Source organism: Balaenoptera borealis, assembly GCF_965194805.1.
Source record: "Balaenoptera borealis genome assembly, chromosome: 2".
NCBI lineage: Eukaryota > Metazoa > Chordata > Mammalia > Artiodactyla > Balaenopteridae > Balaenoptera > Balaenoptera borealis.
In genome coordinates this window covers 30000371-30016596 of record NC_138867.1, presented here as the reverse complement: position 1 = coordinate 30016596, position 16226 = coordinate 30000371, and the positions used below count along the sequence as shown (strand labels likewise).

Here is a 16226-nt window from a genome sequence, read left to right as displayed (position 1 = left end):
CTGACAGTTTTCTCTGACCGTCTCATTTTCATCACTTTAATTCAGGATACAGTTATCTCTTTCCTGGGCTATAGTTGTATGTACTTCCTGGTCTGCTTGGATTCCTTTCGATCTTGTTTTCTCATTGCAGCCAGGATGATCTCAAAATGGTAACCTGATTATCTCTACCCTCCTGACACCCCTTTCCAAAGCCCATCCCTGGTTTAAAGCAATCCAGTGTTTTTCTGATTCCCTCTCTAATCACTTACTATGCCCTCCTTGCTCTTGAGATACAGTGATAGTCTTCTACTTATCATGCTGTCTCCTGCTGCTGGTCTTGTTGTTGCCTGGACTGTCTTCCTTTTTGACTTCACTTAGTTAACACCTTCATCCTTCAGATCTCAGCTCAAGTGTCTCTTGGCTGGGGAAGCCTTCCCTGATGTCTATGTCCAGTAATATTTTATTATATACTCCCACAATACTGCATTTCTCCTTCATAGCACATATCCGAGTTGTAACTTTGCATCTATTTGCCTGACACACTTTCCTCCGTTAGTGTGTAAGACTGGGTCTGGCAGAGGCTGGGTCTGGTGTTAACTCACCACTTAGCCCTACTGGTATATAACAGATAAGAGAAAGGAGTGAATGAGTGAGGCCAGCAGTCAGTGGGTGAAGATAAGTGGCCAAGTCATGACAAGCCTGTGGCCCCATAAAGGGGTTTGGATCTAATCCTGTGGGAGTCTCTGGATGATTCCAAACTGAGAGATGAAATGGAGAGAAAGGCATTAGAGAGATGGCTCTGGGGCTCTGTGGGAAGTGACATGAGGTGGGGAACACTGAGGTAGGTCTCTTCCATCAGTGACTTTCTATGGCTCTCATCTTTCTTATTCAAAGTCATACCTGACAGCTAACACCATTTTGGACTTCATTTTCTGTGGTGGGTTCCAGAGACTTGGTGATTAACCTACATACATAAAATACAGTTTCTCTATGTCAATTACTACCATGTAAAAAACCACTGTGGAATTTCATCACATTTTGAGAATAAATTAGTCTGACGCGATACTAATTTTGGAGCATCCTGGAGACGTCTCAAAGAGTAGAGGGTCATATTTTGGACCAGTGGAAACTTAGGTACACAAAACCATGAGCGGGAAAGATTTGTCTAGCATATTAAGACATCATGGTGAGATGAGATTGGCTATGTGTTGATAATTCTTGAAGCTAACTAACAGATTCATGGGGATTTATTACACTACTCCTTCCATTTTTGTATATGTTTGAAATTTTCCATAATAAAAAAGTTTTTAAAAATTAAAAAAAAAAAGACATCAGGGGCCAAACAATCAGAGTGGCTTCAGAGATGAGCCAGCTTGCTCTCTGTCCTATCCTGCCTCCATCCAGCCCTAAATCAAATTCTCATTTCCACTTTATGACCCTAATCCTATCCTTTGAACTTCCATTCTCCCTCAAGGACTCGGACACAAACTTAACCTTTAGCCCTTTCTACTTTAGACCAATTCATTCAATGGCCTCCCTGCTCTACTTTTGGGCTGGGGTTACGGATAGGATTGCTCCTTTCCCTCCTACTCTTGTGAGCAGTTAACATTGTAGTGAGCACAGGTTTATAGTCAGTCCCCCCTCTTTCTAGTCGTGTAACCTTTGGTAGGTTACTTATCTGTGCCTCCATTTCTTCATTTGGTAAAGTGAGGATAAGAGTATTTACTTCCTAGAGTTGCTATGAGAATCAAACGTGTTAATTCATGTAATAGCCTCGTATCTGGCCTGTAGAAACCACTCCATCAGTGTTACTTGTCAGTATCATTCTTATTCTTACCATTGTCATCATCGTCAGGTCCCACAACAACCCTGGAAACTTGTTACTATAATACTCATTTCACAGATGGGGAAACTGTACCAAAGTCCTTGACAGAAAACAAAAAACCTAAAGGAGAAGATTAGAATCATAAGAGGTTGGAGACTTCTTTTAAGAACAGGATGGAGACAAAACTGGGATGGGAGCGAGTTGGGATGACGCCAGCCAGATGGGCCCCAGGTCGCTGTGCCATTGAGGGGTAGAGCCTGCGGGTGTCAGGCTGGCTTGACGGAGCAGCGGTAGGGCTGACAGATGGGAGGGAGATGACTTTTCACAGAAAATTTCCCTCTTGGTCTCAGAGTGATTTAGTGTTGGGTTCACTTCTGTGAGCCTCTGGGGTTAAAAGCCTGTTAACTCTGGCAATTCAGGCTGGTGACTTCCCTGCCCCCAGGGTGATTTGTGGGTCTGTTATAACCTATAGAACTGCTGCTTTTTCAAGATAAATGTCAAAAATATGGTAAATGAATTCATACATTCATCACTTTTTTTTAAAAATCAAGTATCTCAGGCTTCCCTGGTGGCACAGTGGTTAAGAATCCTCCTGCCAATGCAGGGGACACGGGTTCGAGCCCTGGTTCGGGAAGATCCCACATGCCACGGAGCAACTAAGCTCGTGCGCCACAACTACTGAGCCCGCGCGCCTAGAGCCCGTGCTCCGCAACAAGACAAGCCACTGCAATGAGAAGCCCACGCACTGCAACAAAGAGTAGCCCCCGCTCGCTGCAACTAGAAAAAGCCCACGCGCAGCCATGAAGACACAGTGCAGCCAAAAATAAATAAATTAATTAATTTTTAAAAAATCGCGCTTTTTTTTCCCTAAAAACACCAAATGGCGGATGACGCCGGTGCTGCGGGAGGGCCCGGAGGCCCTGGCATGGGAGGCCGTGGTGGCTTCCGCGGAGGCTTCGGCAGCGGCGTCCGGGGCCGGGGCTGGGGTCACGGTCAGGGCCGGGGCCGAGGCCGCGGAGCTCGCAGAGGCAAGGCCGAGGACAAGGAGTGGCTCCCCGTCACCAAGCTGGGCCGCTTGGTCAAGGTCATGAAGATCAAGTCCCTGGAGGAGATCTATCTCTTTTCTTTGCCCATCAAGGAATCTGAGATCATTGACTTTTTTTGGGGGGCATCTCTCAAGGACGAGGTTTTGAAGATTATGCCTGTGCAAAAGCAGACCCGTGCTGGCCAGCGGACCAGGTTCAAGGCGTTTGTCGCCATCGGGGATTACAACGGACATGTTGGTTTGGGTGTGAAGTGCTCTAAGGAGGTAGCCACTGCCATCTGTGGGGCCATCATTCTGGCCAAGCTCTCCATCGTCCCCGTGCGACGAGGCTACTGGGGGAACAAGATTGGCAAGCCCCATACCGTCCCTTGCAAGGTGACTGGATGCTGTGGCTGTGTGCTGGTGTGCCTCATCCCTGCCCCCAGGGGCACTGGCATCGTCTCAGCCCCTGTGCCCAAGAAGCTACTGATGATGGCTGGAATTGACGACTGCTACACCTCTGCCAGGGGCAGCACTGCCACGCTGGGCAACTTCGCCAAGGCCACTTTTGATGCCATTTCCAAGACCTACAGTTATCTCACTCCTGATCTCTGGAAAGAGACGGTGTTCACCAAGTCTCCATATCAGGAATTCACTGACCATCTTGTGAAGACCCACACCAGAGTTTCCGTGCAGAGGACCCAGGCTCCAGCTGTAGCCACCACATAGTTTTCTATAAGAAAAATAAAGTGATTGAAGCTAAAAAAAAAAAAAAAAAAAAAAATCAAGTATCTCTTCCTTTGATCATCAGATGAGGTATTCCTTTTTACTGCTTTTCCCTTCTCTGCCTGTTCTCTTTCTTCCAGGAACCTAAGCCTGGCTAGCAGAGCATGATCAGATTGTGTGTTGAATCACAAATTCTCAAGGAAATCAATACATGATTTTTTTTTCATTATAAAGAGACAGCTTACAAAGAGAACAATTTATAATAAAAGCCATGTTCTTGCAAAATCATTTTCTCTCTCCCATTTGGGACTCTTTCTGTGAGCCACCACTGATTTCCTCTAGGTCACCTCCCTGTCCAATCAGGTCACATACTCAAATAAATAGGCACACGAGCTCAGTAGTTGTGGTGCACGGGCTTAGTTGCCCCGCAGCATGTGAGATCTTAGTTTCCCGACCAGGGATGGAACCCACATCCCCTGCATTGGAAGGCGGATTCTTTACCACTGGACCACCAGGGAAGTCCTGGGGGGATAGATTTAAAGAGAAGAAAGAAGAAAGAAGGAGAACAGTTAAGAGATGCTGTAAGAATTAATCCAAGCATAAAATGATGAGGGTTTGAGCTAGGGCAGTTGGGAGTAAAGATGGAGAGGAGGTAAAGTTCGCAGCACATCATGACAGATTGGGATGCCGAATAAAGAGAGAGGGGAGACCAGCAGGAGGACACTGATGGTGGTTCCTGTAACTAAGAGGATGCAGGAAGAATAGCAGGTTAACGTGGGGAGAAAGGATTTCAGGGATGCTGAACTGTGGGTACCTGTGGTGCCATCTGGAAGGGGGTGTCCATCAAGAGATTTGGGTACATGAGTTTGAACTCCAGGAGAGGTTTGGAATGAGATAGAGATTTGAGAGTTAATAGTGTATAGGTGATTTCCGAAAATATAACTGTGATTGAGAGTGAACTAGCAATGAGCCAAAAGCAGGGTAGGAGAAGAGCCCATAAAGGAGCCCAAAAAGTGGCCAGAGAGTAAAACGAGGAAGGAGAGCTGGGGATCTTTGAAGGAGAGGGTCTCTGCCTGTGTTTGTCTCCTTCCTGGTGGTGGGAGTATGAGGTGGGGGAGATAAATAAGCGATAATCATTGATAGGTGAGTTGCTAAATCTTTCCAGTTATTCAAAGCAAAAGGTTTAGAGAAGTCTTCAATAGTTTGGAAACCACCATTCCTGGATTAGTAGCTGCATACCTTGCATCACAACCTTGCTCTGCCAAAACCTGCTGAATTACTCCCCTCTCTGGCCTGTATTTCCTTATTGTTTAAATGAGAGGATTGGATTTATAGTTCCTAAGATCCTTCAGGGAAATGGGCTCATAGTAACGATGGGAAAATTGGAGGCAGAGTTTATGCTGCGGCATCTGGAAGATGACTGCTTTCCCCGTGACGGTGGAGATATGTCCTTGCTGACACTGAATTTGGCTCAGAATCCAGGGACAGTGGATGTTTGTAAACATTCACTTTTCCTCAAACAGACACATGTGGATTGGTATGTAAGTTCTTCCAAAATCATGAGTCCAGCCAATGTATAAAAGGACAATATCGAAGCAAAAAATTGAGTTTTTCCTGTCTGGCAATATCCCACCTTGAGCTGTGTGCCCCCTCCAAGGTCTGTGAGCCGCAGGAGAACATTTAGAGAGGGGATCCATCCACTTCTGCCTGTGTGGCCACCTTGGCTCTAACAAGCTTTTACATTCATGGCTATTTAAATAGGGAACTTAACTGAACCTCAGAGTGGGTGTGTGGGTATGTGGGTGTGTGATGTGTGGGCTCTTCCTACCCACTGTAACCCATGTGAAAGATTATAGGTTCCCTTTGATTCAAAACTCTGGGAACTCACACATATTTAATTAGTAAGTAACCCACATAGACTCATACTGAAAAGTGCTTTATAACAACGGTCCCCAACCTTTTTGGCACCAGGGACCGGTTTCGTGGAAGTCAGTTTTTCCACGGACGGGGGCGGGGGGGATGGTTCAGATGGTAATGCCAGCGATCAGGGCAGGGGGGGTTCAGGCGGTAACGCGAGTGATGGGGAGCGATGGGGGGCGGCAGATGAAGCTTCACTCGCTCGCTTGCCCGCTGCTCACCTCCTGCTGTGCGGCCCGGATCCTAACAGGCCGCGGACTGGTACCGGCCCACGGCCCCGGGGGTTGGGGACCCCTGCTTTATAAGACCTTCTATTGCAAACCTCTAGTTTTGATTCAGATCAGTTATTATTTTTAAGATATTAAAAATTTTTATGAGGCAATTGTAGATTCACATACAGTTGTAAGAAGTAGTACAGAGAAATCCCATATACCCTTCACCCAGTTTCCCCCAGTGGTAACATCTCGTATAACTTTGGTACAACATCAGAACCAATAAATTGATATTCATACAAACCACCTACCTTATTCAGATTTCACCAGTTTTACAAGCACTAATTGATGTGTGAGTGTGTGTGTGTGTGTGTGTGTGTGTATTCACAGTTAGTTCTATGCAATTTTAACATGTATAGATTTCTGGAACGTTTACCACAGTACAGAACAGTTCCATTACAAAGATCCCTCATGTTACCCTTTTGTACGTCCCTTCTGCCTACCGACCTAACTCCTGGAAAGCACTAATCTGTTCTACGTCTATATAATTTTGTCATTTCAAGAATGTTATATAAATGGAATCGTATAGTATATAACCTCTTGAGATTGGATTGTTTTCATTCAGTGTAATTCCCTTGAGATCCGTCCAAGCTGTGTGTATGGAGAGTTTGTTCCTTTTTGGTCCTAAGTAGCATTCCATGGTATATAACAGTTTATTTAACCATTCACTCATTGAGGGACATTTGAGTTGTTTCCAGTTTTCTGCTATCATGCATGAAGCTGCTATAAACATTCCACTACAGGCTTTTGTGTGAGCATAAGTCTTCATTTCTCTGGGACAAATGTCCAGGAATGTAATTGCTGGGTCATATGGTAGTTGCATGTTTAGTTTTGTAAGAAACTTCAAACTGTTTTCCATAGCGGCTATACCATTTTACATTCTCACCAGCAGTGTGTGAGTGACCCAATTTTACCACATCCTTACCATGGTTTGGGTGCTGTCACTTTTTAAAATTTTAGTCATTCTGATAGGCATGTAGTAATATCTCATTGTGGTTTTAATTTGCAGTTCTCTGATGGCTAATGAGGTTGAACATCTTTCTGTTGTGCTTATTCACCGTCTGTATATCCCCTTCAGTGAAATGTCTCTTCATGCCTTTTGTCTGTTTTCTCATTGTTCTTTTATTGTTGAGTTTTGAGAGATCTTTAGGTTTTCTAGAGGCAAGTCCTTTGACAGCTATATGGCTTACAAATACTTTCTCCCACTCTGTAGCTCATCTTTTCATTCTCTTCACAAGTGTCTCTCAGAGCAAAAGTTTTTCATTTTGATGAGGTCCAATTTTTCAGTTTTTCCTTTTCTGGATCATCTGATTAGTATCCAGTCTCTGAACTCTTTCCCTAGGGACCCAAGATTTTCCCCTTATGATTTTTTTGAAAGTTTTATAGTTTTACATTTTACATTTCAGTCTGTGATACATCTTGAGATAATTTTTGTATAAGGTGTGAAGTTTAGATCGACTCATGTCATTCCTCAGAATTTTGTAATTTTTCAGATACAGATCCTGTACATGTTTTGTTAGATTTATACCACTTTCATTTTCTTTGGAACAATGCAAAATGGCATTATTTTTTAATTAATGAGTATTCTTTCAGAGACTTCCTCTCCCCAAAACAAACAAACAAACAAACAAATGTAGGATTTAAAACAAACCTCAAAGCAATCTAATCATAGCTGATGTTTTGTTTGATTACTTGTCTTCTTGTCTGAAGGGGAAGTAAGGCACCTTTCTAATGAGGCTGGTCACCAATTAGAAGCACAGCTTCATCAAGGAGCCCCTGTTCTCAAAGTCTTTGATGCAGTAACTGACCTGAGTGACCTTCAGCTAGTTCTTCACTTCTCTGAGGTTTAACTTCCTCTTATTATAAAATGAAAATAACAATGCTTTCTTTACAAGTAACGCTGAGAAGATGAAATTAAATTAGAAAAGAGAATTTATGTGAAAATATCTGGCACAAAAGTAAACGATCAAGAAATGTTTCTTTCCTTCCTTTTCTCCTTTCCCATCCTTCTTCCCTCCACCCTCACTCCTTTTCTCTCCTCCTCTTTTCTTCCTTTCCATTCGTAATTCATGCCACCTAGCCAGTGCTTTATGGTGGGCGTGGGATGTTTGTTCCAGTAGGGTTCCTGTTCTAACTACAGTTTGACTAGTTGAATAGGAGACTGACTTACCTGTGCCCAGCTAGTCCCCAGAACCTCTCTCCCTCCACCACCATATACCCTATAATGGATGATATAATGATGAGGATTGTTAAATAATGAAGTCTGTTGCTTTTATTTAAATTCTTTACACTAGGGAGTTCAGTGAGTTTTTATGAGCGATGAGCCACCTTTCTGTGTTTTCATGAAGGGAAGGTGATCTATGGTAGTCAATTAGCATAGGTGGGGGAACCTGGGAGTACCTCTGACAAGCAACCGAAGCCTCTCAGGCCTTGTCGGATTTGGGTGTGGGCCTTAGCAAAATACAGAATATAGAGAAGCAAGTTCATAGTTTGATGTAGAGACAGCCCTGAAGATCTTGGGCAGAGCCCAGAGTAATAGACTCGGATTAGAGTAAGCCAAGGGAGGTGGTCATTCTCCATGTAGAATCCACCCTGTATAAGAGATGGCTCTATATAGAGACCCTGAAGAAATGAGGCAAGGGAAAGGAATTTCTCCTTTAGAAATTCGAATTAAACTGGAGCCCTTCTAGGACTGATTATCCCTTTTTTCTTCTCTCCCATTTGACAAGTGTTCATCCATTTAATTTGGAACAAGCCCTCTCCTTCCATCTCCAATAGTAACTGCGGGCCAGCTAGATATGACTCGGGAGCCCTTGAAGTTTCAGGCTGGGGCATCTACGCCAGCGTCCTAATTGTTGTCAGACAATCTATGATCCTAACTGGTTAAAAGCCTGGAGAGATTATGTCACCCTCTGCCCTTTACCCACAGATGTCAAACCAAGATGGAAACCATGGGCAAGGAAACATCCAGTACATCCTTGCAGGATACCTCATGAAAGGAAGACGCTTTTTGTTGAAAATCTATTCATTTTGCATTAGAAATAAAAATGTCACTTTGGAATTGTATTGGCTTAGGAAGAAGAGAACCAGTAGAAATAGAACTTCAAACACATCTTGGTCTTTGCTAATATATTTTTAGTTTTTCTTCAAGGGCTACTTGTCCCAGTGATAATTTCTATCCTGCAGTTCTCTCCTTTACGTTCTTTTAGTGGAAGTCATGGGAATGATAGTGTTTAGAGCAGGGGGTTGGCCCAGAGGAGTACGTTGGCCTCCCCAAATTCTCGCCAGATGTCTGGGACACCCACCCAGAGCTCATCTCACTTAGCTGCTTCTGAAGACTAAAGTGATGGGCTCTGACCACAGAAAAATCACCCATGCCAATCTCTTCCTCTTCTTTCTCCAGCAAGGATTGAAAATAGTTCACCATGCAGAGAAGACACTGTCCAGCTTCTGTAAGTGGCAGAAGAGCATCAATCCCAAGAGTGACCTCAACCCTGCCCATCATGATGTGGCCGTCCTTCTCACCAGGTACCCCAGAGCCAGGGGCTGCAAGGCAGGGAGGGCTGGCGGATGAAAGGGTTGCCAGGTATTCAACCTCATGAGATTCTTCTGCTCTTTGCTGCTTTTGTCATTTAAAAGGCAGCATCTGTCAACTAGACACTTCCTGACTCCCATACCAGTAAGGGAGCAGTCAGCAAGCTTGCTAAATGCGCACAGCTCTCTGTGTTAATAAACTGCATCTGCTCTTTCCTATTCCAGTGATGATTTCATCTTTAAAACTGGCTTTTCGGTGCAGCTCTATAAACAATCAGGAAGCTTGTTTGCAGATCCTCATTAAAGGCTCCTTTAACTCTTAACCATGGAATTTCTCATCCTTTAGTTTTCTTTTTAAAAATTTCCTCCAATTTAGAAACCTGCAACTATCTCTACAGAAATCAGTCCTCCTTGTAACCCATCTCTGACTGATGTTGACGACAGAATATGGGGAGGAGGTCCTCCCCTGAATAGGCAGAGTGGTTTGCTTGTACCTTTCTCCCTTTTACCCTCATGAAGATACTATTTGTTCTGACTACAGAGAGACCCTATGGTGCTAAAGAAGAACCATCAGACCTTCTAGGATTCATAGCTGTGAAAAGCTAGTGAATTTACCTGATCAACCTAGGCTCTTGGAATGCTATGTTTGCTCATTGATTCAATAAATATTTTTTGAGTACCTACTATGTAACAGACACTATTTTAATCTAGACAAATGAAGCTCTTAATGGGGGAAAAGTAAGTTTTCACTGGGCATTCCTATGCAGATTCAGAGACGTCCTGAAATCCAGGGATGTGTAGTGGAAGAGGCCCTTCAGCCTGGCCCTCCAGCTGAAGAGAACCTCATGAGCGGAAAGGCCCTGGGTGTCTGTTTGTTGTCCCTGGGGAGGACAGGCAGCCCCTGAACATCTTGGCTTGTCATCTGTCCCTTTGACAGGATAATCCCAGTGCATAGGTTATGCACAAGGGATGATAGTCAGCCCCCACCTTATCCAAATTTCTGTCTTACCTTGACCCAAAATTCCAATCATCAGAATCACTCTTCTGAGTGATAGTATCAAAACTTCGGTTGAATGCAAATACGTTCCAAAATAAGTCCGTGGCATAAACCTATTACATTAGGTTCATTAGGTCTTATGACACCTGGGTTGATCATAACTCCCCTGGGAAATAGGTTGGTGTGGGTGTAGAATGTAAGCACAGAGGCTTTGGGGAGCCAGCAGGCAGCCAGGAAACATGAGGACCCAGGCAAGTGGCCAGGGGAAGACTTCGGTCTAGGCAGGACCTGCTGTAGGGAAGAACCCTGGATAATGGGACCAGCATTGGCCATCTGGCAGCTGTGTCTCAGCACCATCTCTTTTCTTTCCCTGAAAGCAGAAATAGTTTTTCCTCTCATTCTCACATGCATAAATCAGTGAGTTAATGATAGTTGGCATTTAGGTAGTATTTGATATGGGCCAGGCCCTATGCTACATCTGTTAGAACAATCATCATTCCATTTAATCCCCACAACAACCCTGGTAGTTCATTACGGTCAATCATTCCTATTGTACAGATGGGGAAACTGAGGCTTAATTATGTCACTTGCCCAAAATCTCACTGCTTTTAACAGATATAGTAGAGACTTAAATCCAGATAGCTTGACCCCAATAGCCGTACTATTACCCAGTAAGAATACGAAGGATCTGTTCTCCTTTTTTTCTTACTGTGATAATTTTTCTTCCTTAGAACAGGGGTCAGGTTTCAAGCTTTTATACCTCACCAACTCCTAGACAGTAGAGAGAATTTCAAGTTCTGAAGCAGGATTTCTCAATATCAACACCATTGACATTTTGGGTTGGCTAATTCTTTGCTGTGAGGGACTGTGCATTGAAGTGTATTTAACAGTATCCCTGGGGGCTTCCCTGGTGGTCCAGTGGTTAAGAATCCACCTTCCAAAGCAGGGGACGTGGGTTCGATCCCTGGTCTGGGAACTAAGATCCCACACGCCACGGGGCAACTAAACCTGTGTGCCACGGCTACAGACCCCACGCACTCTGGAGCCCACGCACCACAACTAGAGAGAAGCCCACGCGCCACAAGAAAAGATCCTGCATGCCACAGCTAAGACCCAACGTAGCCAAAAATAAATAAATAAATATCAGAAAAAAACAAAACAAAACACAGTATCCCTGGCCTCTATCCATGAGATGCCAGTAGCACCCTCCTCCAAGTTGTGACAGCCAAAACTGTCTCCAGACATTGCCAGATGTTCCCTAGGAGGGTGCGGGGAACAAAAATCAACCCCTGTTGAGAACCTCTGCTCTGAAGAAATAGGTAGGCTCGGGAAGGGAGGGAAGTATAAGACTGAACTTGCCTCTGGAGGACTATGCTGAGATCCACTTCAACAGAGCTCGCTATAGGGGTGCATTCAGTAGAAGGTGGGTTTGGTGTGAACACGCCTTGTGAAATGGGGCTGGTGGCTGCATGCCAAGGCGTGTTTTCTCTTTTACTATCCCCAGTGCATGGTGGAGGTGGAGCTGATCTCCTACTGGGAGTTTAAGCTCTTTGCCTGCAAGACCACCCCTATCTTACAATCCTTTTGTTACCTGCTTTTATCTTCTTTAGTGCTGGATACTTAATAGGCACTCAGTGAACAGTTGTTTAAGGGATCCAACTTCCTGCACTTTCAGAAAGTTGGTAGATTACCAAAAAGCATCATTCATCTTTTCCCAGCAGCTCCATGCAGACCTAGGCTTTTATTTTTAATGAAATAATAAAAAGTATATGTAGCAGTAGGGGTGGAAAAGTGTTTGGTCGGTCCTCCCACAGACTCAGAAATTATTTGAAATGCTTGGGCTATATGATCCAATCTAGCTGTCCAACACGGAACTATCACTGCTAGTAGGGGTGCGGATTCACATTTGCTGCGCATGCTGGGAGATGACAGTTGCTTTCTCCTGTTCCATTGTCCCAGCCATTGCCTCTTGGAGAACTGAGAACTTATGGGGGTTCTCAGAGCCTGAACCTTTTCTATGGCCCAATGGACACAAAAAGCAGACCATTTATTGCCAGAAATCGCACCCACACAAACCCCATGAGCTGAAGGTCTGCAACCAGCTAAAGCTCAGAACCCTGTTGGCATTTGTGCTAGTCTTTCTTGGCAAAGACTTCTTGAACTAAAGAAAACCATACGACTAATTAACGACTCTTCAAAACTCTTGTCACTGATTGAAATGAGCCCTACTAGGATATAGGAGCACATTTTTATATTTAAAAGCTGTAACTAGTATTTTGTAAGACCCTAGGAGTGTTTATTTGTGTGTCCATCCCCTCCCATATGCAGTATTGTTAGGGTGGTGGAACTGGAGAGACCATTAATTTGATCTCTGGATGGGTTGATGGGACCAATTCCCTTTTTCATGAATGACTAAAAATTCTCAGATGAGTTTTGATGACAGACCTCAGAACGACCAAAAAGGTGTTTCGTGTTTGAAAAAACCTCAGCCACTGATGGTTGTCCCTTCCCTATTTAAAAGTTCAAATTAATTCCAGTTTTCAATCAAACCCTTCCCTTATGGGTCAAATAATATAATTTGGCCTCCTGAAATTAAGAGCAAAAGCAACTCAAAGTAAAACATTTGCCACATTTTCCTACCTTTTTCAGGTGTTAGTGAGATTCAATCATCAAGTGGTGAAATCAGAATAATTCTAGTGAATTCAAAATTGCTCCCTAATTTGTATGGACTATTAAAACAATTTTAATCATGCTTTACAGACCATATTGAATGTGAATTAATACCCAGATTTTTTCCAGGAGGTTTTTTTTTTTTTTTTTCCAGATGTTTCTTTGGGTACCTACTCATCTCTGTTCTCTACTTTCAGAAAAGACATCTGTGCTGGTGTCAATCGCCCCTGTGAGACTCTGGGTCTGTCCCACCTGTCGGGAATGTGCCAGCCTCACCGGAGTTGTAACATCAATGAAGATTCTGGACTCCCCTTGGCTTTCACAATTGCCCATGAGCTTGGACACAGGTAAAGGGCCAAGGAAACTGAGATCTCTTCCTCATGTTCATGCGTCAGTATCAGTAGAGGGAATGGAGGGAAATTTAAACAGGGTGTCAGGAGGATCTGATTCCATTGTGGCTTGAGAATCACCCTCCTAAATCTCTGCTTCCTCATCTGTAAAGGGGGGAATGGGGAATCACACATGACAAAGATTCCACTGTCTTCTCTGCTCTGACCCCTTGTACCATTTACATCACAGAATCAAAGAGGCCACTGCAATTCTCTGAGTTAGAATGAAGCGAGCAGAAACAAGGAGATAAGCTTTAACTTAATTGATTACTTCAGGAGTAACAATCCCTATTTAGTCCTTATGAAATTGTAATATTGTTAATATCACTAAAAAGTCATAAACCTTAACATTTTGTGCCCTTACTTTATGCCAGACGCTTTGCATTGTGTCACTGAATCCTCTCAACAACATTATGAAGTAGATACTATTGTTAGTCCCATTTTACTTATATGTATTAAAGGAGAACACTGAATAAAGAAAAAAATGGAAAACTGCTATAAACTTGGAAAGCCCAGCAGACAAACACCAGTTAACAGAAGGTCCAAGTTGTCACGCAAATGTGTGAATTTGATTAGGTGAATTGATTGAAGGCAGGTTTCAGAAAGGTTGAATAAAGGAATAATGAGGACTCTGGGTTCTCTAGGTATCAGAAGTTCCCATGGAGGAAAGATCTTAGCTTATTCATAACTTACTTTATCGGTGTATGTATTAACCACAAATAAGAGAACAGCACACTGACTGGAAGCTCAGAGTGGGGAGTCATTGTAAATGGCTCAACTATACCCCTGCCTGTTATGTAACCACCAGCCTGGGTCTCCTCCCTCCAAAAAGGAAGCAGAACACTGGGCATGTTCGGAGGATCCAGCCAGAAAAGGAGGTGGGATTAGGAAGAGCCCTGTTGACTGGATTATTCAAGGCCCAGCCTCTCTGGCCTGAGCTTCCCCACCATTTTTCTCATATAATATTGGAACTTTTCAAAATACTTTTTACCTGAAGTACAAAACCAGAGTGTCGGCTTGGGAGTTCAGAAAAGTGAGTGCTTATTCTGGCTTTTCCATCAACCAGTATTATGACCTTAGAGAATTCCCTTCACCTCTTTGTTCTTATTTTCTTATCTCTGAAATGAGTAGGTTGAATTAGGTACTGTGATTTCTTTGATCCTTACCAGAAAGCCCTGGGAGATAAATATGATATGTTCTAGTATCCTTAATTATCAAAAATTCAAATACAAAGAGGTTAAGGGACTTGGTTATGATTAAATAATGATTGAGGACAGAATGCTAGGTCTTGAAAAGACCAGGCCATAGTTGTTGGCATGTTGATAATAAGTTGGCAAAATGAAAATTATTAGTATGTGCAAATGTATAGGCATCCTCAATCCTGATATGTGGAAGGACTGTCCCTTGTAGCTTCCAATAAAGTCATTGGTATCAGCAGCATCTGCTGACCAAGCAATGTCAAGTGAATATAACTAGGTCAAACTGAGAAATGATTGCTCAAGACATTCCCAGCAATGGTATGCCCAAGCTAAAGAAAAGTGGAGAAGACATTCTCAAATGCTCACCACCTGTGTCCAAAGAATGGATCCTTTATATACTCAATTCAATTTGGCAGTTTTTAAAAAGTAAACTGGTGGTAATACTGCCGTATGATCCAGCAATTGTACTCCTGGGCATTTATCTTGGAGAAATGAAGATTTATGTTCATACCAAAAAGCCTATACATGAATTTTTTTTTTTGCACATCTTTATTGGAGTATAATTGCTTTACAATGTTGTTTTAGTTTCTGCATGAATATTTATAGAGGCTTAATCTTAATAGCCAAAAACTGGAAGAAACCCAGGGGTTGTTTCAACTCAATATGGTGAATGGTTAAATAAAATATGGTGGATCCATACCATGGAATACTACTCAGCAAGAAAAAGAAACCAACTATTGATACATGCAGTGACCTTGATGAATCTTTGAACAATTACGCTCAGTGAAAAAAGCCAGTCCCAAAAGGTTACATACTGTAAGATTCCATTTATGCAGCATTATTGAAATAACAAAATTATCTAAATAGAGAACGTATTAATGGCTGCCAGGGTTTGAGGAGGGAATGGGGGAGGGAAAGAAGTGGGTGGGGCTATAAAGTGCAACGTGAGGAATCCTTGTGATGGTGAAAATGTTCTATCTTGACTGTATCAACATCAGTATCCTAGTTGTGATACTGTATTACAGTTTTGCAAGATGTTACCATGAGGGGAAAGTGGGTAAAGGGTACATGGGACCTCTTTGTATTATTTCTTACAACTTGCATCTGAATCTATAATGATATAATAATATAAATTTAATATATAATAAATTAAAAGTTTAATTTTTAAAAGGGGGTATTGGGCCATGTACAGATGACCTAAATAGAACACTGTCTTCTAAATGGCAAAAAAAAAAGTTTTGGGTCACTGATAAGAAAGACAAAGTTGAAGGAAGACATATAACCTTGAGTTTGAGTGATAGAAAAAAATGCTTTGGTAAGACACAAAACTGAAGAAGAGAAGACATTAGGAGTGTCCTGGAGTGTCCTGAGAAACTTGTTCATAGCTAAAGATGCTTCTGAGGTATTTAGTTCTTTCTTTAGGTGTAAAGTTCTAACTAGCTGTGGACCAAACTGAGAAACACTGGGCAGATCAATGAAATGGCCTGCAGCTGCCCGGAAAAAGAAAAATACAATAAGCTACTATCCTAAGAAGATACTCATTATAGTTCAATAACAAAGATACCCCATTGTTCTTGAAAACTTAGTTGTTTCATCACTGATTGTGTAGCATGTAAAATAGAAAGTGAAGTTAACTAACTTGTGCTATGGCCTAAATAAATAATTTGATTTTTTATTCTGAGAAAAAAAAATTT

General features: G+C 42.7%; 1 protein-coding gene and 1 pseudogene across 6 annotated transcripts in view; both read left to right on the top strand.

Moving 5' to 3' along the window:
* The window catches only part of ADAMTS12 (ADAM metallopeptidase with thrombospondin type 1 motif 12), a 369738-nt gene that overhangs the window by 206564 nt on the left and 146948 nt on the right, over window positions 1-16226 (top strand). For all 5 annotated transcript variants that reach the window (XM_082382159.1, XM_082382157.1, XM_082382160.1 and 2 more), the window contains 2 exons: window positions 9147-9271; window positions 13142-13291. In XM_082382159.1, the coding sequence (XP_082238285.1) occupies window positions 9147-9271; window positions 13142-13291 (275 nt within the window). The remainder of the gene's footprint in view (window positions 1-9146; window positions 9272-13141; window positions 13292-16226) is intronic.
* Window positions 2670-3617, top strand: LOC309624349 (small ribosomal subunit protein uS5 pseudogene; annotated as a pseudogene). The gene has a single exon. The product of its transcript is annotated as a small ribosomal subunit protein uS5 pseudogene (transcript).